Below are 23505 nucleotides of genomic sequence, written 5' to 3'. Positions count from 1 at the left end.
TCCATTAATTTTTCATACATTCTTGCTGGCAGCACGAGAACAAGAGAACTATTCTTGGAGAACATTCAGCCTAATGCTATTGTATGTGACAGCTCAGACGAAACCAGCAGAAGAGAATTCTGAAAAATCTTCCATAAAGTAAACCAATGAGAAATAGCAGTAGAATGTTTAATGCCTGTAATTTATTGTATACATACTCTGCAAAACTTATATGCATTTGGTGTGTGCAAAAGTATACACTTCCTTGACAGCACCAGAAAACAGTTAAGCTATGTATGAGTTTTAACCTGATTTGTCACATTGTGTAAAAAGACATTGTGCACAAATGTTATCCCCAAAGAAAAAAAATCATTGGCTAAAACTAGAAGCACCCTTATTTACACACTAACACTTTAATATTGCATCACACCCACTCACCAAAATAAATAGAAGTACATTCATCACAATTTAAACACCAGTCTCTCCATATATTTATTTTCTGACATGTTTTGGTCTCCAGAAATATGCTATATCTAGAAATATGCATCAGCTACTAGATTATGTTACAAAATGCAAAAAAAATAGAAAATTAGTCTTCCTGGACAATATTTTGGACTTTACACAAAAATAAATCCAGATTTCCATAGAGATCTCATATACTTCTTGAAAGATTTTTATTTTAAAGCACAGCACAGAGTTGCACACTAAGGCTTCCTGTGATATGCGAAACCCTGGCCCCCAAAAGACATCACTGTAAAGTGAAATACAGCTCAAGTGTAAATACAAGACATTTTCAAAAAGTAGTCATCAATAGAAAGTGCCCTTCATTTGATTTAGCATTAGCAGTAAAGAAGTAGCTACTGTAGTTGTGCAATCAAAGCCAGACCTGGAAGGGTTTTATGAAAAGTATGTCATTTCACACTATCAAGTTTAAGGATATAGAATCTGAGATAGCAGAAACCAACCAACCTTTTTATACTCCTACATTCATTATTTTTTGACACAATTTAGTAAAAAAGGCACATTGTCAAACAGTGAATTAAAAATCTAAAAACCAAACCAGAATTTCATTAAATACAATTGTTAGCTTAACATCAGATCCTCATAAACCAATATAAGCATTCTTCCAGTTTTTCTTAACCTCAAATTCAGATGCACTTTGGACAAGTACTGAAGTACTCACGTTAGATTAATACTATTAAGCTGGCAAAGAGTAAGTGTGGTTTTGGATACAAGGTCAGGAATTAAAAACCAAAAATCCAGTTCCTTCCTAGCCAATTTACAAATATGAAGCAGATGCAAACACATTAAACCCCAAACATTTGTACAAAATTTGAAAAACATTAGCATCCCATGCCAATTATGAGAAAGTACTTCTTGACTGTAAAATTACAAATGTGTCCTCGAATAATTTTTCATATGAAATAGACAAAATTTAAGCAATGATCACTGTGTGAAAAAACAGTTATACAGTCTTAGGGAGGCTAGCAGAGTACATTCCAGTCACCATCTAAAAGACAAAGGACAAAGTGCTTTACAGATCAAGAGATTTAACTGATCTTGCATGGTTAAATAATCATAAAGTGGTGAAATAATTGGGTTTTATTTAACCTATATTTATCTGAAATGCAGATTTAATTCCCAGCTGAACCAATTTTGAATTAATATATTTCTTTCGCTTCATAAGAGACTTTTTTCCCAACCAGGCAGGAAGTTGCTCACAGCTGATGTAGTCTGAGTTGACAGACCTAGAGCCTTTCTCCATCTAAAAAGAATTAAAAAGTAAAAAAAACCCAGTAACTTGATCACGGTCCCAGTGTTCATTGTCTTGAATGGACAATTCTAGGAACTACAACAGAAAATTTTAGATGGTCCCAATGAAGCAGAGTGAATACAACACACTTCTAAACAAGCAGTGAGGTTACACTATCTTGCATGGTCTCAAGCGCATGCACTGAGAAACATTTTTTGTTAGTCAATATAGAAAATTAAAAATACAGAGGAGCAACGATGGCATCTTCATCTGGGCTCCCTGTCAGCTAATACTGAATTACTTCATAGAATCTATTGCAATAGCTTACTCATGTCAGTGTTTTACTGAGGCAGTGAAATGCTACAACATTGACAGAAAACATCTTAAAAAGGCAATTCTGTTTTTTCTTACATTAAGAGTCAGATGTTTAAACTTCAGCAGCTTCCAAGGTTGTTCCTTACAGGTTGCTATCTGAACTGCTTCCTAGAAGCAGCACTGTTAAGAATATCCCCCTGATAGGAAAGGTTCCTTAGTTGTTTCTCTACAAGGTAATTTTTCCATTTTATTCCTTTACTCCCCCCCCCCCCCCAACACATAAAGCCCTTTTTGTACTTTTCCAAGTACTTCCAGCATTAAAACATAACAGCCTCAGCAGCAGAAGCCAGAGGTACTATCAATGGAGTCCTGGAGCTCAAGGCAAAGCCAAGTAGTGATACTGGTGAGCTTTGAAGGGCAACCTGGGGAAATCAAAGTAGATGCAACACCAGATTTGAGCTTCAGACTCATAGTACAACTCCTGTAGACTTACATGAACCCTGTGCTGATTGTAAACAAATTCAGTTACTGAAAGAAACAGTCTTTAAGTGCATAGTTAGAAATAATGTGCAAATATGGGCATTAAGGTAAGTAACTGAACTAACTCTCCTGCTATACTTAACATTTTAGATTTTTGGTTTGATGAAATTAATCACAAGTATTAACTAGTTAACATGAAGTTGTTAATATTGAAAAGCTGCAAACACATTCTAACAAAACTTAGTTCTGATGTGCTTTCTAAATAGTAAACCTAATTAGATAAATGACTGCTTCACATTTTAAATCATTTAACACATCAGATGTTTAATGCAAGAAAAAACATGTGCACCACACACAATTTGTAAAAGCAGCAGAAGCTGTTAAACAAATGTGAAGATTTACAGGGCAGGAAAAGAATTCCCAAGCATACGCTTGAGCCCAAAAGCACAAGTTATATACAAACACTAGAAATTCCTGTTTTCAGGGTGTGTATTTATCATACTGAATTAGATTGGCATTGGAATTCCTGACAAACAACAAAAGCCAACATACTTTTTTGGCCATATCTGTAACTGTACAATTTTCAAATAACATGCACTTTTCTGTTTAGAAATAAGGAGGTTCAAATTATTTTTATGGGTCCTCAAATCAGAAAATATGCAGCACTTTATTGCTTTGAACACCTGTGGCAACGGCTGAATTTACACCCAAGCTGCTTCTGTACAGAAGATGACATTTCAATACTTTGAGGCTCAAGTTGGGAGACAGAGTAGGATATAAAGCAATTTCTCTAAGTCTCAAGAAATATCAGGGAACAAGAATGCTATTCCTTTCTTTCAAGTGAATGCAAAATTGGTTTACTGGTATATGGGCCCACACAGTTCTGAGTCAGTGCATAGCTAGTCAGTATTTCTGCTGGCATCTTGAACTGGTATAATCAATGGAAACATCTATTAATTTTATTCCACTTAATATGCATTAGTGCATTAACTTCTTCATAAAAAACCAACCCTGGCAAGTATTAAAAATAAATATCTTATTTAGGTCAAACTAAAGCCTTGCTTTTCAGTACTTTAATCCCTTTAAATATTCTTTTGCCCTCTAACAAGCAAATGGAAACTGAAGTAGAATAAGAGATGTATGGAGGCAAAGGGTAGCAGAAACATGAACAAAGTCAACACCATAAGTCAGTTAACGTGTCCTCAGCTTCTTAGACTGTCTCTTGCGTTTTAATTCTTCTTCTTCCCGTCTCAATTCTTCTAAGTCCTCCTGAACACCAAGTCTCAAGCTGCCAAAAAAGATGAAATCCTTTATACACTACTACTCAAAAACATGAAATTTGACTTCTACCCCTCCCCCAAGAAAAGCAATTCTAAAATTGTTACAGCTGATTTAGCAAAAATTTTAGATCAGTTCAACAGTCATAAATTTTCTTTAATTATAGCAAGAATACAGCTTTAAGAAAAGAAATCAAGATTTTATCATTAGATTAGAATCAAATATTTTGAGGGAAAATTCTTTAAAACTTTTGTTAAAAAAATCAAGATTGTGAAAAAAACTGATTTTAATATGAAAAGTCATTTTTTTCTGAAAAGCAGCTGCTGAAACACATTCTTCAATTCTTGCCAATGTAACTCCTACATACAAGTCATAGCATGACTGACTCTCACCAGCTTCTGAGAGCCACCTAAACCTTTTACATTAGCAAGGAAGAGAATGGATATGCCTAACAGTAGAGCAGCAAAGATGTTGTCGCAACTTCCTGGCTTGAGGCACCATTCAGGTAGCTACAAGCACAACATTGCTCCACCCTCAGTCCATCTAGCTGCCATGACTCTGGTGAACAGGCCCATGGAAAAGACTCTGCTAATACGGTGTGTTCTAGCTACATCCCTGCATGATTTCTTCAGCTTCCTAGAAGTCAGTACGTTGAAAGTCATACTTAAAACAGTATCTGCAATCACTGATCTCCTCTTCAATAAATAAGGGCAGGATAGTCTTGCTGGTTTGATACTAGGAATGGGTGCATAGCAAAGTTACCATTTTGTGATCAGCTACTGCCTCATTTGCAGCCCTACCAAGTGCATTTGTACATCCATAGCTCATTAAGAAGCAACATAAGGCAGTGTAGCATGCAGCTCAATGCAAAAAGTTCAACCACACAACAATGAGGATTTGACTGTTCTGGGCTAAACTGCTCCAGTACAGGCTCTAAAATGGATTTTATGACTAAACAAGCATAGCAAAGTCATCCTGAATTCAGGAAACTGCAGTCATCCAAATTAAGAATAGAAACAAACAGGATCTATGTGATAAAACTCTGGCTTGAAACATCAGTTTTCATTTCAACTCAGAACTTAACTATAATTTTAGTGGGCTTGCTTGGTTAGAAAAAGTTCCTCATTTCAAGAGTCACAATGCTTTTAATCAAACTCTCAGTGAAAAGTAGCTGAGCATTGAAATAGTTAAACTCAATTTTACTCAAGTTTATCTCCCCTTCCTTTATGCTGCATGTGCAGTTAAAAGTTAGCCAGGTATTCAACTCTGCAAAACCTCACTCTAGGTCTTCAAAAGAGAATTCAGTCAACAGCAATATCACTGTAAAATTCCAGTTGTTTCCTCTAACTCCATTTAACAGACTATAGCTTTGCACAAGCTGCAGCTATTCCTCAGGAGCAAGGAGGAATAAGGACACCAACTAACTTAAAAAAGGTGCAAGTTTCCAGTGCTCAAGGCACCTTCTGAATAACAATATAAACATTTCAGTAGAACAAGAAAATTTGGTAACTCAGTATATTCCAATATTTTCCATTATCTATAAAAACCTCTTATAACTTTCACAAAGCTTGGTCCACCAGCCATTAGAAACCAAAAAGAAAATGAGTTTATGAACACCAGATTTTATAATAGCAACCTAAGAATTGTGCAGCTCTAAAGGCCAAAACCAATGGTCAAAACGAATATGAAGATATAATCTTCATATTTGAATTCAGCAATTTCAAAAGTTTGTCAAAGTACTTTTTATACATACATAGAAATATACACACACAAACACATGTATATAGATAAACCCAAATAAATCTTCTTCCAGTCCTCAAACTAGCAGAATATTGTAATGTTTGGGACAAATTGAAGGGTTTAGCTTTTCAACTGAAATGTAAAGTATTTTTTAAAAGATTTTTGGGCAAAAGTTGGGTGTGGGTTTTTTTTGTTGTTGTTTGTTTGTTTTAAACAAGCAAAGTTTGGGATGCATGAGAATGATCATACAGGATTTATTCACTGTACCCACCACTGGCTGGCTGAGTTTCATCTTTACCTAAGCTTTCTTATAAAAATTGGTAAGGCTTATTTACCTCTGCTATAAAAAGCAGCAAATACCCACTCTAACTTAGCCCCATGACTTGGGCAATAAACAATCTTCCCACTTTCTGAGCTTAAATCCGTGCATACCTCCTAGCTTCTTCTTTCTGTTGCTCTCTCCAGCTGCTCTCCATGTAACGTAAGGCATAATCACTTTCATCTTTGTACCTGGAAATTAAATATTAGTTTTCAGTGCAATAAAAACCATTATAATGTACAGTTGAGTTATGAATTCACATCCCTTCTTAGAAAGAATAATTACCTTGCCATACACAGATTTTAATGTCTTGAAAGAATCTAAGTTACAAGCCTTTAAAATGCTTGCTCTCTTATACCTTATTGTCAGACAAGACTGAAGTATTTAAATAAGCCAAATAAGAGCCTTCATTTTCCAGCAGTTCCTAGTCATACGAAGTTAGATCCTCTTACAGAACAGCTAAAACCATTGCATTTAGCAGTTCATATTCAGGCAGCTACATTTGATTAATTCTGAAATAATACAGACTGCTATAGAAAGCATTTTAACATCCAATAATAGGGAAGAATTGCTATGAACTATATAGGAAAGACATGGAAGAAGCTGTGTTATTTTCCAACTATGTCCTATTGCATCAAATGTTATTGCTTCCCAGAAGAGCATGGCAGGCAGTGTGAAAATTCAAGGTCCCTTCTGCACAGAAGCAGCTCTAATGCTTGTTAAATTTCTGGAATACAAAACCATTTTTGGATAGCAGCAATTCCCCTATTTCTAGAACATTTTTACCTGTCGAACCATATTAATTTCTGTTGTTCTGTTGCTTGTTCTGCAATATCTTAAAACTATTTTTCTTACCTTTTCCGGTCATAGCCAAATATTTCCCGAATATGTTTTGATATTTCTTCTTGGGGTTCCCCTTCATCTTCAATGAAGTCATCCATTTCAGAGTCATATTCATCATCATCATCATCATCTTCTATTTGTCTCTTGTAACTAATAGGTGGTCTTCCAAGACCTAAGTGACAGGGGAAGTGAAAAAAAACCCCCAACATCATTAATATAACATTAATTTAACAGTACTTCTCCTTGCTATATCTTGGGCACATTTATTTTATAGCTCTGGCCTTCAAGGTGGAAAACTTCTGCCTCAAGTTAACTAGCAATTCTCAGAAACTCAGTAAAAAGAAATACTTCCTCTAAGTAGTGCTACAGAAGATTACATATCAGTATCACCAATGGCATCCTGAGGAAACTACCAGACAGAAGTCCATGTTCTTGTTCAAGGTTTTCTAGGCACTTATTTGCTAGAGTCTATGCTGCTTGTTCCTGTTCAGAAATACATTTTTAGAACTGCTTGCTTACTGATAAGATGAATTTGCCAAAACATTTAAATATCAGTCACAGGTTTGCTGTGTGGTTTTAATTTTCATGTACCACTTTAAGCATCTGTTATTTAAGCCACTCAAAATTTTAAAGACTAAGCATAATTAAGCAATGCAGGAAGCGAATCCTTCAATTCTTTTCCTTCTGACAGCATTTGTCTACCAACATCCATCACAGGCTGCTTAGTTTTCTTTCATGTAATACGTCACACCCCAGGCATGTGAATCCTGTATTTCAAGGAATGTGAGCATAGGTAAAACAAAAAAAAAAGTTGCAAAGCAGAAAAAAACCCCCTTCTACTGTTAAATGCACTCTTTAAAAGGCAAATACGGTATTTTGTCCAAGTCTTCCTAACTGTATCTACAATTGTCAAAGACCCTCAGTGGCCTCAACTCAGACATATATAAAAAATACAAAACAAATAACTAAGTGAAAAAATTATTTGCTCTAGAACTTTATACCTTGTGGATGAAACACAGGTCTATGCCCTTGAAAAGACCTCATTCCATTTATCTGTCCATTGCTAGGTCTTGTGACTAGGTTTTTAGAAGAAATAGTTTCCGATACAACAGTACACTTCGGTTTTACAGTTGCACCCAAGCCACTGCCTGGTCGCCCAGGTCCTGCACTTGGGCCGATGCCTGGCCTTCCTGGTCCTGTTCCCAGGCTGCTGCCTGGTCGCTTGGCTCCTGTGCTCGGGCTGACTCCTGGCCTTCCTGGTCCTGTTCCCAAGCTGCTGCCTGGTCGCTTGGCTCCTGTGCTCAGGCTGACTCCTGGCCTTCCTGGTCCTGTTCCCAGGCTGCTGCCTGGTCGTCCAGGTCCAGTGCTTGGGCTGATGCCTGGCCTTCCTGGTCCTGTACCCATGCTGCTGCCTGGTCGCCCACGTCCTGCATTTGTGCTGATGCCCGGCCTTCCTGGTCCAGTGCCTAAGCTGCTGCCTGGTCGCCCGAGTCCCATGTTTGAGCTGCTGCCTGGTCGCCCAGGTCCTGTGCTTGAGGTGCCAGCTGGCCTTCCAGGTCCCACGCTTGAGCCACCACCCAGTCGCCCAGGTCCTGGGCTTGAGCTACTGCCTGGCCTTCCAGGTCCTGCAGCTGAGCCACTGCCCAGTCGCCCAGGTCCAGGGCTTGAACCACTTCCTGGCCTTCCAAGTCCCACACCAGAATTGCTGCTTGATCGCCCAGGTCCTGCACTTGAACCACCACCTGGATGTCCAGGTCCTCCTTTTCCTAAGCTGCTGCCCGATCGTTTTGCATTGGAGTTGATTCCATGCTGAAGGGCTGCAGCATTTCCTGATTTTGTAAGGGCAGACTTTTTCAGGCTGGATTCTTTAGCAGATGGTAGCCTCTGAGCCCCATTAGCTGCTGGTTTTGAGGGTGGCACGTGAGAGCTTGAGCCAGCCTTTCCAATACCATTGACAGGTAATTTACTATGACTGCTACCAGTAGAGCTTTTTAAGGAGCCATTTTGTGAGGTTTTTTCCATTTGATCAAATCTGGAGGAAGATGATGACCGTGAGTGTTTTTCAGTCAATGCTGGTGCTTTGGATTTCTTACCAATACCACTCATAGAAGACGACAGACTGCCTTTTGGTGTGGAATGTTTATCTACTAAGCTTTTGTTAAGTTTTGCATTTACGGATTCTTTCCGAGAAGTCATTTTTGTTGAAGAACTGGATATCCCTGTACTCTTAATCTCCTTCTCACTTTTCTTATGCATTTCTACTCTTTTGTTTTTGCGTCCCAAATACTCCCTCTCTCTCAATTCTTCTGCTGTTCTGGGTCTCTCTTCTACCTTTTTCACCGGTTTTATTTCCACGGGTTCATACTGTTTTTTTTCTGCAAGTCTTAAGAGCTCTGCAAAGTTCAGAGGTGCTGGTGCACTCTTAGGAGGCGCCTTTGGTTTCACTGCAACTTTGGATGGTTTCTCTTCATATTCTTCTTGCTCATGCTCAGATTCAGTCTGACTGTATTCAAGTTGCTCAGTTTCATCTTCTGTTGCATGCTCAGCCTCTGGGGCCTGAGCGACATTCTCACAAGTCCTCCTCTTTTTAGGCTTCTCTTCAACAGGAATGCCATTATAGCCATAAAAATTATCCTTTGTTCGTGAGGCCATAGCTCTTGCCTTTCTGTCATGTTTCAGTTCAATACGTCTAGCCAAGAGTTCTTCTTTCTTTCTTCTTTCTTCCAGTGCTACAAAAGAAAGCCAGGAGAAAGTTATGCAAAAGCACTACCTTTTATTTCAATTTCTTCCAAACTGATAAACCATTTAGGACAGTAATTTAAGGATATCTGGCTAACAGCTACTCAAAATAGACCAGAAAGTGATCAGAGGTCTGCCAACAGGGCAAGCTAACCCACCTGAATCAGCTTCTCTGACAAACAAAGGCAAACAATTAAGTTAAATGCTGCTATTGCAAAACCCACTAAGGTGATTCAACCGAAGCAGCTCTCCAGAATGCTATGCAAACTAAGGAGAATTACTGTGTGAGGAGGTACAGGACTTACAGGATCTCTGGGTAATAGAAGGAGTTCTGAGACAGAGCAGGAGAGTTTTGAGGCTGTACAGAATTTACTAGCAGATGTTTAAAGGAAGATGAGGAAAGGGAGGGAATCAAAGAGTATTGAGTATTTTGTGTAGAGGAGTATAGAGGAGAGACAGAAGCAGCCAGCCACAGATAACTAAGCTGCTGGTCACTACATTTGTCTGGTAGAGCCCTGTGCCCTATCTCCACAGTCTGTCCTATATTCTTACTGAACTGTTTTTAGCTATTTTCTGCATAAGTATGCTATCCACCTTGAGTCTGTGTGTGATCTGCTGACAAAATTCAGGCTGAACTAGCTGGTGAATAGGATGAGAGGTCTGAACACCAGATAGCGGACAGACCAAGGGAGTGGGGGCCAAATACCAGAAAGACTCAGGAAAAGCATCAATTCCTAGAAAATAGATTGGGCTACTCATGCTTTGGGTGCCTGTAAAGGTACCATGCCCTGTCTATGTTATTGTGAAGGGCCATGACTGTACAGAGTGAGTGTGCATGCATGCCTATGTGGAATTCATGCTCAGTCTTGCTTCTGGCTGGACCTGCCAGCAGGGATAAGGAGCAGGCTCATGACTGGCCTGGGAGAGGAAGAATGCCTGGGCCATCCACCTTTAGCAAAACATTAACATCAAAAGCAATGCAGCATTAGTTCATTCTATAGGCTACTTAAATGAAATATAATACAGTGAAAAACCTGTGGCTCAAAGCCTCTGCCATATAAATTTAAAATTCAGACTGTATCAATACACTAGATTAAGACACAACAGGAACTTTTACCATTTTTTCACACAGATAAAGCTTTTCAAAGTTGCCAAGAAGTCCAGATGGTTTCTTGCAATATCTCTTCACCTTAACTACTTCCCGATCTCCAACAGCAAATGCTAGTGTAGCTGATTAATATTTAACTCCTTAAGAATGCATGCAAACATCCCTAGTCTTTACTTAGTTCTGGCTTTCCCTCAGCATCAGTTATGCGCATAAATTCCAGAAACAGATGTGTAGCTGTGTTGAAGATTAACCTAAAATATGAAGTGATCTGTGTCTTTCTATGCAAGATGTTCTTTGTATGTATATTAAGCTGACAGTCTAAAGACACTTAATCATTTGTAATCAGAAACGAGAACAGCTAGCATTCTTTAACCAAGGGCATCCTGGAGTAATTTGGCCTTGAACAATCTCAAAGAAGAATTAAAAGACCAAGAAGAAGGAAACATCCCACCCTAGAAGGCACTGACAGTTGAGTAATTGATAATGGGCATGAAGTCAGTGGACATCTGCAGTAACTGGGGGAAAGGCAAAGGCAGCAGGGGGAGATTGTGACCACCAACTCAATTCAAGACCAAAAAGACCTACCCCTCCCTCCTCGAGCATGCACTGCAGAATAAAAGAACACTGTACCTTGTACCTTGAATTCCAAGCAGGGAAAACCTTAGCCCAATAGAAATGGTGACAGATAAGCAACTATCAACAATTATTTTGGGGAAGGACTTTAGTAACTAAGTGGGTGAATCTAAAACTGTATAAGTTACTTGCTTAACTGCAGGGTGTGCCAGCTTTGTGGGATTACCACTTAGCACCCATCTTTGTGCAAATATGAAATAATGTCTCTCCTGAGTGTGTGACTATTGGCTTATTGCACACTGGGTGACAAACCTGCTTTTCAGACAACAGCTGTATTTGCAAGAGCTTTGAATAGGATGACAAAGTCTCAAAGAGTCAATGAAAGTCTCCCATAGGAAATATTTTGGACTGTTACCTTTTTTTCTTTTTTCTTCTTCTTGCCTTCTGAGAAATGCTTGCACTGCTGCAGACTCTACACCCTTGACTTTTGGAACCTTTTTGGGAGGACCAACAGCCAAACTGTACCTTTTCTGCAAAGAACAAAGGATTATGTCAGAAAAGTTAAGAAATGTAAAAATCTTAAAGTTTTTAAAACTGAGGAGTTGTGTAACAGTCATGTACTTGACTTTAAGCATAGAGACGGTACAGAATATACAACAATGAATTCCCATTGAAGCTGAGAGCTGTGACAGATACACTTGACTCCTAGCTGTACTTTGGTTCAGGCTAAGTAGCAACAGGCCTCATGTCCTTGGGGTGAACTTGTGAGCTAGAAAGCCCCTGGCTCACATACAAGGGAGTGAAGGCGTCTTGAAAAATATTTCAAAAGGAGGTTTTGAAACCCAAAAGTGCAAGATAACCAAAATACAAAACAAGATACCAGAGCTAAAATGAAGACATATGTGTCGTCTATACTATTGACTAGCAGCCAACTACTTCACCCTATAAATATTACCAGCAGGATGGGCCCAATTTGAGCTCTCCCTGAATTGCAGCTGGACTGCATGCCAGGTAACTCTCCCCTTGAGCAGGGATGCCTCTCAAGGTTAGAGATTCCTTACCTGAGACTGAGATTCTTCCTTACCTAAGGCAAAGAGATCCCTTACCTGCAACAGATCCTTGGTGAGTGATAGCATGCTGAAAAGCAAGGGGATCCACTCTGAGCCTTGTGACTCAATAGGAGGGTCCTCCTTACTCTTTGCATCTCCAGTCTGTGTGAATCATTTTAACTCAAACTCAATTTTCCTTTCTATGTTTCTTCCATGTAGTAGTTAATTAATAAGGTGAACCTTGCCATCAAACTTATTGAACCATGTCAAAGCACTGTTAAACTTTGTTGAATTCCATCCAACTTATTGAACTCTGTCAAATTATTATTTTATCTCAATAAAATATATTGCTGCTTCTCTTTTGAGTGAAGTGCATTCCATTCCTCTGCAACAAGAGTGCACTCCGCTTTCTGAAAGAATGAACAGGAAACCAGAAGACAGGTAGGTAAACCAAGAGAAATGCGTGAAAGGCACTAGACTGAGAAGGAATGCAATAGCTGCATCAGTAATGGAATAAAAATATTTCAGTTCAGTCTTAGTCTTTGACCAAGCACGAAACAAAAGCAGACTACAGCCCAAGCTGCCAGAGTCTGTTCAATTCCAGACTGCAGGTTTACTGGAAGTCTTTTTTGTAGACACTCATTTCAGTTTCAGGTTATCTTATTCAGTGAAAATAAATAAATCAACTCAAAAAAATGGAATTACATCAAAAGTAAGTTGGAACTGATTTGACCAGCATAATTAGTAGGTTGATCTGAAACCAGTGATACTGATTTTCGTTCCTGCTGCAGTGATCTTAAACAGAAGACTATTGTACATCAAGGAGTTAGTGATCAGCATACCAGTTGACCTGAATAGGTGCAGGCCTGCACTCTACTGTACTTATCACCCGAGACCACTGGATGAACTCAGCAGACTAATTGTGACAGAATATGCAGCTCCCACTTGGCACCTGGCGATTACACCACTTGCATGTAGAGTAATTCACCTGGAGAAGAGAAGGCTCCAAGGAGACCTTATTGCAGCCTTTCAATACTTAAAGGGGGCTTATAAGAAAGATGGGGACAGACTTTTCAGTACGGCCTGTAGCGACAGGACAGGGAGAATGGTTTTAAACTAAAAGAGCTTAGATTCAGACTAGAGATAAGAAAGAAATTTTTTATGATGAGGGTGGTGAAACACTGGAACAGATTGCCCAGAGAGGTGGTAGATGTTCCATCCCTGGAAGCATTCAAGGCCTGGTTGGACGGGGCTCTGAGCAACCTGATCTAGTTGAAGATGTCCCTGCTCATTGCGGGGGCGGGGGGGGGGATTGGACTAGGTGACCTTTAAAGGCCCCTTCCAACCCAAACTATTCTATGATTCTATGTCTCATTATATCTTGAAGTGAAGCAGCAGCTTTTCATATAACATCCTTTTGCTTGGAAATGATAAACAGAGCTGTTTACTTCCAAGAACATCCTATAAAAGCTCTAAAGACTACAACACTGGTGATCCTCACTACAGACAGGATTTGCACAGCTTGCCATGCCTAGACGTCTGTCCAGTGCTGTACAACTCAGGGTTCCAGCAGCTGAACAGATGTAAAGTTATCTATGCTATCCCCTTTTTTCCTTCTCTGGTTATATGCAATAAACATTATTTTAATCAATACGTTAAGAGTCCAAGTGCCTTTCTTACTGGGATCTATAACAAACACTTGCACTAGTGTGCTACACCTGTCCTGACATTACCTTTCATAAATGTACCAGTCATCAGACTGGGCTTTAGAATGGTAAAATGGAAAGAAACAAAGACTTTTCTGAACTTCTTCCCACAAACAGACTAGAGAAGAAAAAGCAGTAAGACAGACACACTTGCAAAGATAAATACAATAGAAGCCAGTTAAACCCAGAAGCAGATGGAAAGCAGAAGAATACATTTAGAAGAAATCCCAAACTCTTTGAGGTTTGAGAGGTTTGTGGTTTTTTTGGATTTCAGTAGTAAGACAACAGATTACAACCTAAACCAAGATATTCCACATGGAAAGTCAGAATCCCCACCAAATGAAAGAGCTGTGAAATACAGTCCCAAATGAAAACAATATAACTAATAAAAAAAGCCATCCAAGTCAGTATTCCCATAAATATCTTCCTATCCAGATATAGCCTTATGAAACTTAACTAAAAAAATTAAATTATCTGGTAAAGATACCTACATCCAATAATCAGGCAAGCTAGTAGCATACCTCCCTATAGATTTCAATATCATCCAATGGCAGCCTTCATTCTAATTTCTGATTCATTGAAACAGCAGCACATGAATAGATCCTTGAATTACTTTAATTACTAACATGCAAACTCATACATTAGCTTGTATATATACATGCACTAAGAAGCAAGGTTCAGAGACTCATTTGTAAAATGCAGCCAAAACTGGCTCCAGGAAGGGCAGCTACAATACCAGCTATTTGTAGTCGCCTTTAAGTGATTTCTAAGAAAAATTACTAAAACAAAATTACAAAGATACACCATCCACGTACGTTGCAGTAGTAAAACCTGACATGTTGCCTCATCACATTAAAGGCCTACCACATTTACTGAGATTTACATCTGCGTAAGAGAATTTACCACAATCTGAGAACTGATTTTGTAAATCCTTATCACTTAGAGAAGTTCCAACTCTGAAGAATTTTTGGTACTTACAATTGAAATTATTACAACTGATCATCATAGGTAGGACTATTTAAAGGATAAGCAGATAGCTGGAGCTGGGCCCCTCTCTTCTGGGAAGCCGAGATCCTTCCCTCCCCAACTTGTGTTGTTTACACCAAAAGTATTCTAAGATCTAACTGTTCAGGAAATCCAAACCATGATGCGGTATTGTCTCTCAATTTTTGCTCAAATGTAGCCCATGATTCAGTGGCCCAAAGTAATCTGGCATGCTCCATCTAAATCAGAACAGATAAGAGAGGCAAAGCAATCCATGTATCATCAGTGAAAATCCTTTCAGAAAAAGGTTGAAGCAAATTAGTACCTTAGAAACAATTTGAGGTACTCTGTAGTATACTTGTGTTAGTATAATGCAATGTAACTTCTCTTACTTGCAAAGTTAAACATGTCATGTTTTGCCATTGGTAACCTAATTTGGCAAAGCTTGGTTTAATTATTCAATTTCTACACAGTTTTTAAAAACAGACAAAACAGAGGATTTTCAAACAGAGGATATGGTTGAACTTGCTCTTAAGGGTCTTTTCCAACCTAAATGATTCTATGATTCCGAAAGAGTTGTACACCTAAGGAGCACCTTTGAAAACTGCTAAACAGCAGGGACAAATGTAGATTGATGTATCCTGTTAGGAAGCCTTATAAAGAATTAAAGTGATGTGGAAGCAGCTTTCAGGCTTTGTTTTGCTGCACTACGACCAACAGTCCTATCCAGGAGCAGGTTTGTAAAGCAGCTTGATAGACATGCTGTTTTCTCACTGCCACTAGTATGGCAAACTGTGCAAAACTCAAGATTTAAAAGTCTTCCTATCAGTAGCATTTCTTGATATTGACTAACAACTGCATACGTAGGTAAATGATTCATAAATGAATATCCATTTTCTGTACTGTGAATCACTATTAATGTTGATAAAAGTTTTGTTCACCATTTAGAAATCACATAAAATAATCAGCTTTAGTCTTTTTAAAAGCACTGAACCATGCATGTGTTCCACAAGCACTGAACCATGCATGTGTTCCACAAGCACTGAAAGTTTTACATACACTGCAAATGAACATGCATCAGACTTCAGGTAAACCAGACAAAATAAGCCAGGGCATGTCACTACTTTATCATCCAAGCAGCAGCTGTGATATTCTGGCTTTTCATAGCTATTGCCAAGTTAGTTAAATCAACAGAGAAACAGAAATGTTTAGCCTTTAGAAGACAGCAGGTCAAGCCATTACCAGAACGCTGCACTACTCAAGTTGTAAACACTGATTATCTCTCTGGGCAGCACTGAGTGACAGCTCTAACTGAATACTGCTGAGATATACAAACTGGGCACTGCTTTACCCAAAGGAAAAAGTAAAGACTGCGGAAGTATCTGTCTTCAACTGTGTACCCTCAAGAAATGACAAGCCTTTTCCTACCAGTAAGTAGTGTTTCTTCTGAGGTTTCTCATTTTTTACCTTAATCTCTGCAAATTGTGCCATAACTACCTACCCAATAACTGAATCTGACTAACTGAAAGGGTTAAAGCTCCAAGGACAAGGAGATGTTGTAAATAAAGGTTATGACTCCTTCTGTTCCCTGAGAAGATAATGACCTTTAGCCCTTTTTCAGATAAATTAGCTTGGTTTGTCAGTATGGTTTGCATCAAAAGTATGTTAATCAAGGAAGAGTAGATAGTAGAGTAGCCCACGAACATTCTTTAGGTTAAGCTATCCAAACATGTAAAATGTGCCACTGCGCAGATTCCAAGGAAAAGGTCAACTAGCAGACAAGTGATGAAGACTATCAAAGACCACCAGAGGACCCCAAAAGACCACCAAAAGAAGTAGACTGCGCATGTGGATCAGACATTTACATGTACTAATGAGTTCTCAGAAATTCTATGAGTATGTATAACTTTAATGTATATAATCTCTAAAGGTTTGCCCAATCGTTGGAGCACTCATGGTGGACTCATCCCCAGTGCTGCCCAACACTGTAATAAAGGATGCCTGCTTCATAGTAACTTCACCGCTATTGAGTTTTATTTCGGGGAACTCTCTGAATAGTCTGTTTCCCCTACGGGGAGATTTGGACCTTAAGAAGTACCCATGAATTTTGTTTCATAATGGTATTTTAAGAGTATGGTGGAAAGTCCATTACAGTGCAAAATCTTACTTGTTTGCCACTTACAGCCAGAATAAACTGTTTCAGTAGGCTATCTAGCATATGCAGTTACATGGCTGACAAAGCAGCAGATTCTTCTCTGAAAAGCATACCTCAAACCAAAAAGATTAATTAAAAAAAGATTGGTATTAATATGTCAAATAAAACAACCCACCAGGCTGTATGTGCCTATACATTCATACACATGCATACTGACTTGTGAGACGTATGTATCAGTATGGTAGGTTGACCCTGTCTGGGTGCCAGGTGCCCACGAAAGCAGCTCTATCACTCCCCCTTCCTCAGCTGGATAGGGGAGAGAAAATGTAACAGAAGGGTCATGGGTGAAGATAAGGACAGTTTAATAAAGTGAAAACAAAGGTCACACGCAAAAGCAAAGAAAAACAAATTACGTTATTCTCTACTTCCCATCAGCAAGCCATGTCTGGCCACTTCCTGGGAAGCAGGGCTTCAGTACACACAGTAGCTGCTCCAGAAGACAAAAATGCCCCCTTCTGTCTCCCTTCATTTAGCTTTTGTATCTGAGCTGATGTCATATGGTACGGAATATCTCTTTGGTTAGTTTAGGTCAGCTGTCCTGGCTATATCCCCTCCTGAGATCTTGCCCAGCCCCAGCCTGCCATTGAGGGGGGCAAAAATGTTGGAGAGACAGCCTTGATGCTGTGCCAGCACTGCTCAACAGTGGCCAAAACACCGGTGTGTTATCAACACCTTTCTAGCTATCAATGCAGAGCACAGCACTACAAGGGCTGCTATGGGGAGAATTAACTCCATCTGAGCCAGACCCAATACAATCAGATATAGTTCATATACATATAAATAAGACATCCATCCCTCAAATACAGAGTGTCAGTGTCTAGTACCCAGCAGGCAAGCTCCAGGTCACAAATTTAACTGTGTAATCTGCAACCAAGGTTTTGCTCTTAAATCACTGGCTTTCTTTAAAACGTGGCACACGATCCTCATACAGTTGCACCTATTTTGATGTCAGCATTCAAGTGCCAAATCTTGGACTGTAAAACAGATTTTATAAAATAATTGTAAACTTTGTGGCATCCAAATGAAGCCTCAAAATGGCTAGACCAAATACTAGACCCAGACACAAGCAACAGAAGTAGTATTGGCTTTAATGATGATCAATATTTACACACGTAGTGATGCAAGGTATGAGTGATCAATTCTGCCAAACCTGATTCTCAAGTAGAACACCTGTGCAACTAATAATTTTGCTATCAGCTTGCACACACTATGTAAAGACAATTCCACTTGTACTATCTAGTATGGGCAACTTGCAGAGGTTCTCACGGGGTGGGGGTTTTTCGTTTGCTTGTTTTTCAGGAGCAAGTTGTGACCCCTGTACAATGTTACAACACTTCTGTTCTTCCTTACCATTCATGGAGACATGTATCCTTCTCCAATGGGAAGTCCCCCATTTCCCCCTAAATATTCTTCAAGGTATAACTTTCTGATAACATCACTAATGGTTCATTCACCTAGTTAAGCCACACACACATCCTTGTTTGTGTCACTCCTCTCACAATACCCTAATTGCCCTAGTTCCTCAAAAAGCAACTTTCCAAATTGTAAGTGGTCATTTGTGTTAACTGCCCAGGGGCCTCTGCTATCATTCTGTGTGGGTACTTCCAAGGCCTCTGCTACAGTCTTATCACTGTCCACTCTGCAGACACTATGCTGGGGTTACCAGCAGCTCACTCTGCAGTTAGACTTTCTTAGAATATGTGCACATAATGCTCTTTCTCAACTACTGTTATCAATATCTAGTTATGACAAAGTAAACGGTAGTTACCAAGCATGCTTAAATTTGTTTGATTCTCTTCAGGTACTAAAAGCCCCTACCAAGAGAAAGGCTTTAGTGATAAGAGTATTTTAACTGTCAGCTCATACTGTTCTCATCTCCCATAACCAATTTAACAGGGTCATACATTTTACTCCTAAAAATGCAAAAATAATTTTCTTAAGATTTTGCAACTGCTGTCACAACACCCAAGCTGAACCATCAGCTGAAAAAAATGCTGAAATTTCTTCTGTTAAATGTTGTTTCACACAGTAAAAAAAAAAAAAAATTTAAAAAGCATACTTCATGCTTTCCTTTCTGTAGTGGTATTGTGGCCCCATTTTCATCTGCTTATGCAAAAAGAGAGACCAGGAATAGAAAAGCTGAAAGTTTTACACGTTTTAGTCCATGTTTGCAAGTGCCTGGAACTTAACTATCAAGTTCAGTCAAAATGAGAGTAAAAGCCCTCCTTGCCCCTTGCCAGCTTTTTACATTGCATATCTTGCAGTTCTCCTCATGTGGATACTGAGATAAAACAAAGCATTTCTACGCCCTGCTTTGAGACAAGTTTTAACCATGTAATAAATGCATGTACACCAACTGAATAGGAGTCTGATTCTGTGGCAGCGATCTGTACTTCACAGCCATTCTCCATGTTTCTCTTGCAGGGCTTCTCTTGCAGATGGGACAAACGTTCAATAGTTTGTAGATTACAATTTCACGGGCAGGGTCTGTAACACACAGGGTCCTCTGAACAAACTCTGGGGTTTTGCTACTGGTTTACTTTGCAAATACTTAATTTCTACCTGTATCTGTCAACCTTACTGGAGGCTATTTTGGAACAATTCATACTCACTATGTATCAGCCCGACTTAAAATGAGACTCCAGCAAGTGCTGATGTGGACGACAAGCTGTTTCAGTCTTGGGTCACCTCTTTGTGGTTAAATGCTATTCTGTATCAGATTTTTTGTAAGTTCTGTACACCAAAGATTTATCCTCAGTTAACAGGAGTAGGGAGCTACATGAGCTCAGTTGTAATAAATTATTAATGACAACAGAAACAAGGTGAAATAAAAGAATGACTTGGTTCCGACTATGCTCAGTGTTTTTTAAAAAAAACCTGCAATACAAGTTCATACTTTTAAGAATATCTTCCTTACAAACACCTTTAAGTGCTTCACCACATCCATTATGTCACGTGAAACTTACAGCGTAACAGAGTATACCAATTTCACCAGAAAGAGAAAAGAGCAACATAGAAAGTATTTAAATCTGACTGGAATCAACATTAAAGCTCATAACTGGTATCAAGTCTAATCAAAGCAAGATCACATTGGAAATCTAATGAACTGCTAATACGAACACATGTAACATGATACATACACACAATACTGAAGCCCCTATGGATCATTATGTGAGAAAAACCAGGGCTCTTTTCAGCAACTGCTATGAAGATTATTAGCAGCACATCATTAATAGTTTATACACTAGTTCATATATGTACTGGGTTTTTTAGAAACAAACCCTGATGCAACTAATAGGGCATTGAAAGGCTGATCTCAGCAATGTTCCTTTTGAATCTGGATTTCCATAGGGAGATGAACAAGCAGATCAGTTTTTACAGGGACATGATGCAATACCTTTTTTGTGCAGGTCCCTCTTTTATGATACAAGACCACATTATTTCTTAGAGTTTTTCTATAGTTTCTAGTTTTGATACATGTATATATACACTACTTGTGCATGTTACTCTTTTTCATTACAATAGACATGGAATATTTAGTTTAGTGCACTGCAAAGTTTATTTTAAACTCTCAAAGGGTAATTCAGGATATATGCTGATTAATGCAGGCACTAACATTTCTGGAAACCTGTTAACTTTACATACCAGTAAATTTTGTAATTTGTCTGTATGGTATTTTTAATAAAAGTATTTAAGATTAATACTATTCTTCTTACATGAACATATTTTATGTACTAGCTTTAATCTAGTGGAGTTACTTTGATGTCCACTGATCAGAAAACCTCCATAGGCCTTCTTCTGAAGCCTAACAGCTGCAGATAACCTCAAGCAGTACCAAGTGCAGCTCCACTTTTGCTCAGAGACCGAGGCCAACTTTACAGTTAAAAGCTGCACTGCTAACGTGCTAGAATGGCAGGAAACCAACCTGCTTCAGCTATGGATTGAATTGCACTCTCGCTCCATGAGTTAATCAGGTAAGCAAATCCTAATCCTGCCTTTTCTAAAAAGAGTAACAAAACCCTCATCCATTGCACAAGTAGGATTGCCTCCCTCCACCACCACATCTGCAATAGAGAACATGGCAGATATTTTGTCAACTCATCATCATGGTTTATAACTATTTGTGACAAAAAATAGTGGTACCATACATTAAAGCTGCATGAGAAAACTAAGAAAGTAAAAAAGTTTTAAACATCTAAAGTAAGAACTACAATAACCCAATGACTATTTAGTAGAACAGCTTAAGAGCCACAAAACAGGCATTTAAATATCTTCAAGTATTTATGTATGTGATATTTTCATATTTATGTTACAAACCAGATTTCTATGTAGAGTCAGAGATAAATTAAATCAGGCTAAATATTAAAGAGTACACTTTAAAAGATTTTTAAACTACAATGGAATCTGATGAATTACTTGTTATCTACCATCTGGTTGGTCCATATTATCAACTGGTCACAATATTGGTGAACATTTCCAAAGTTTTGCTAGTGACACAGAGAAACTGAGATACTCTCAATTCTACATCATCTCCATTTCAGCAGTGTCAGAACTAAAGAGTACGCTTTTTCTGGTTTTCCCGTAGTTTATGCTAAAAACAACTACCCCTCTCATTTATGCTGGTTTAAGCAAGCTAATCATTGAAACACAGAACTCTGGCACTCGGTTAAAGAACAGACAGGAAAAGTGTTTCCCTAGCTTGGTGGCTGCCGAAGAGAAAATATTTTTTTATCCAAATAAGCACACACATGACTTAGAATTTGGGTCCTGCCAAAGGAATGGAAACTAGTACACTGATGTACCAAGAAGCCACAGGCCCTTCCTACTGCCAGGCTTCATTCAGCCAAATAAGTGGGTTATTTCATACTGAATCAACATAAAACTGATAGCCTGAGTTAAAATACAAACTGCTGAAATACAGACTTTAGAGCAATATTCAGAATAAACCAAATGCCTTTCACCAATCATCCCCACATAGTCGTTGCAGGGTATTCCTTAGCAATGGATACAAAGGTATGGGACAACGCAGCACATTCATCCAAAACTTGTCATTCTTGGTCTCCGACGTGGCAGACTTCTGTTTTCAGAGCAAACAAAAGGACTTATCCGACTTTTAACCACCACAACCACTGCCTTCCCCCGCACCACCGCCTTTGCTCTCGGGATCTCGGTGTTTTCAGCGACCACAAGGCGCAAACCCCGGCTGCCCCTTCCCAGCTCCAAGCCTGCCGAGACCTGTTGACAGAAGGAGCCCCGCTTCGCCCCCCCACCCCGGCACGCAGACGCTTCTCCAGCCCCCAACCAAAAGCGAGTACCTCCCGACGGCGAGCCGAAAGGCCCGGTCCAGGTCTCGGGCCGCCCGGGCAGGCTCCGCGAGTGCCAGCCAGGCCCTTAAACCGGCTTCCTCGGGCGGGTTCCCAGGCGGGGGCCGAGGCCCGGGGCAGAGGCCCAAGCAGGACCTTCGACGCCGGCCCCGTGAGGGGAGCGCGGGGCGGCCGGGCCCGCCAGCCCCCGTACGGCCCGGGGAACCGCCCGCCCCCCCCGCCCCGAGCGCGGCGGGGGGGGGGAGAGCACGGGAGTGCGGGCAGCCGGGCCGTAACGGTCGCCGTGCCTCGGCCTCACGCTTCTTCCCCCCCCCGCCAACAGCCCCAGCCGCCCCCGAGCTCACCGGCACCGAGTTCAGCCCCTGCTGCTCCGAGGCCATCACGAGAATATTGCGGAAATCCATGGCTGTCTCGGACGGGGGACGGGGGCGGCGAGGCGGCCGCCCTGCTCCTCCCCGCTCCCCTCCGCGCCCGCCCCGCCGAGCCGAGCCGAGCCCCGCCGAGCCGAGCCCCGCCGCTCGGCCCCGCTCGCTTCCGGCCGCCGCCGCGTACCCTTTATATCACCTCGCCTCGCGCCGGCGTCACACCGCCCCGCGCGTCACTTCCCTTGTGACGAGCCCCCTCGCCTCAGGAAACGCGTCCGTTGGAGGGGGGGGGAGGGGCGGCCGCTGGCGCCGGCGCCTCCGCGGGAGCCCCGGGGGAACGGCGGGGCACCGGGCCGCGGCCGGGGCGGCCTAATAAGGGCCGGCGGGGCCGCCCCCGCCAGCAGCTGGCGCCGCCGATGCCCCGTTCGGTCCCCTCGGGCCCTGGCGCGCCTGGGTTTCGCCCGGAGAAGCGCCCGGTCGGCCCCCCGGCCTCGGCGCGTCAGCACATCAGCGCACGCTGCCGCTGCCTAACTTTATTTATCTAGTTTATTTGGTTTTTTAAACGGCAGCCCTTGGTGTTTCGGTGGCGGTGGGGTTTGTGGGGTTTTGAAGGGGAAAAGGCAGGCGCTCCCTGACCCCCGCCCCCGTCCCTCTCGCCTTGCCAGGTCGGCCGCTGAGGGGACGGGCGGCCGAGCAGAAGTCTGTAACAAAGGAGGAATACGTATTAAAAGTTTT

General features: G+C 40.7%; 1 protein-coding gene across 2 annotated transcripts; it reads right to left on the bottom strand.

Moving 5' to 3' along the window:
- Positions 1-160: 160 nt before the first annotated feature.
- On the bottom strand, positions 161-22915 carry SPTY2D1 (SPT2 chromatin protein domain containing 1). 2 transcript variants are annotated; one of them, XM_069803697.1, is made up of 7 exons: positions 22750-22915; positions 11543-11657; positions 7709-9436; positions 6720-6879; positions 5978-6055; positions 3709-3815; positions 161-1744 (listed from the first exon to the last, which is right to left on the bottom strand). In XM_069803697.1, exons 1-6 carry the CDS (start codon positions 22807-22809, stop codon positions 3719-3721), a joined length of 2238 nt encoding a protein of 745 aa, XP_069659798.1. In that variant the 5' UTR covers positions 22810-22915; the 3' UTR covers positions 161-1744; positions 3709-3718. The 2 variants fall into 2 exon arrangements, with proteins under 2 accessions (XP_069659798.1, XP_069659797.1); XM_069803696.1 differs by having other exon boundaries at positions 161-3815; positions 22750-22914.
- Between the last annotated feature and the right edge of the window lie 590 nt (positions 22916-23505).

This window comes from Haliaeetus albicilla, chromosome 16 (genome assembly GCF_947461875.1).
Source record: "Haliaeetus albicilla chromosome 16, bHalAlb1.1, whole genome shotgun sequence".
Lineage (NCBI taxonomy): Eukaryota > Metazoa > Chordata > Aves > Accipitriformes > Accipitridae > Haliaeetus > Haliaeetus albicilla.
This window is presented reverse-complemented; position numbering and strand designations above follow the sequence as displayed.

What these genes read in the sequence shown, in the direction of transcription:
- SPTY2D1 (XM_069803697.1), bottom strand. Translation starts at nt 22,809, where the DNA reads ATGGATTTCCGCAATATTCTCGTGATGGCCTCGGAGCAGCAGGGGCTG. An exon ending in AGAAGAAAAAAGAAAAAAAG is followed by an intron (nt 9,437 to 11,542) that starts GTAACAGTCCAA and finishes TTTCTTTTGTAG; the next exon opens with CACTGGAAGAAAGAAGAAAG. An exon ending in TTTGGCTATGACCGGAAAAG is followed by an intron (nt 6,056 to 6,719) that starts GTAAGAAAAATA and finishes TTTAATTTCCAG; the next exon opens with GTACAAAGATGAAAGTGATT.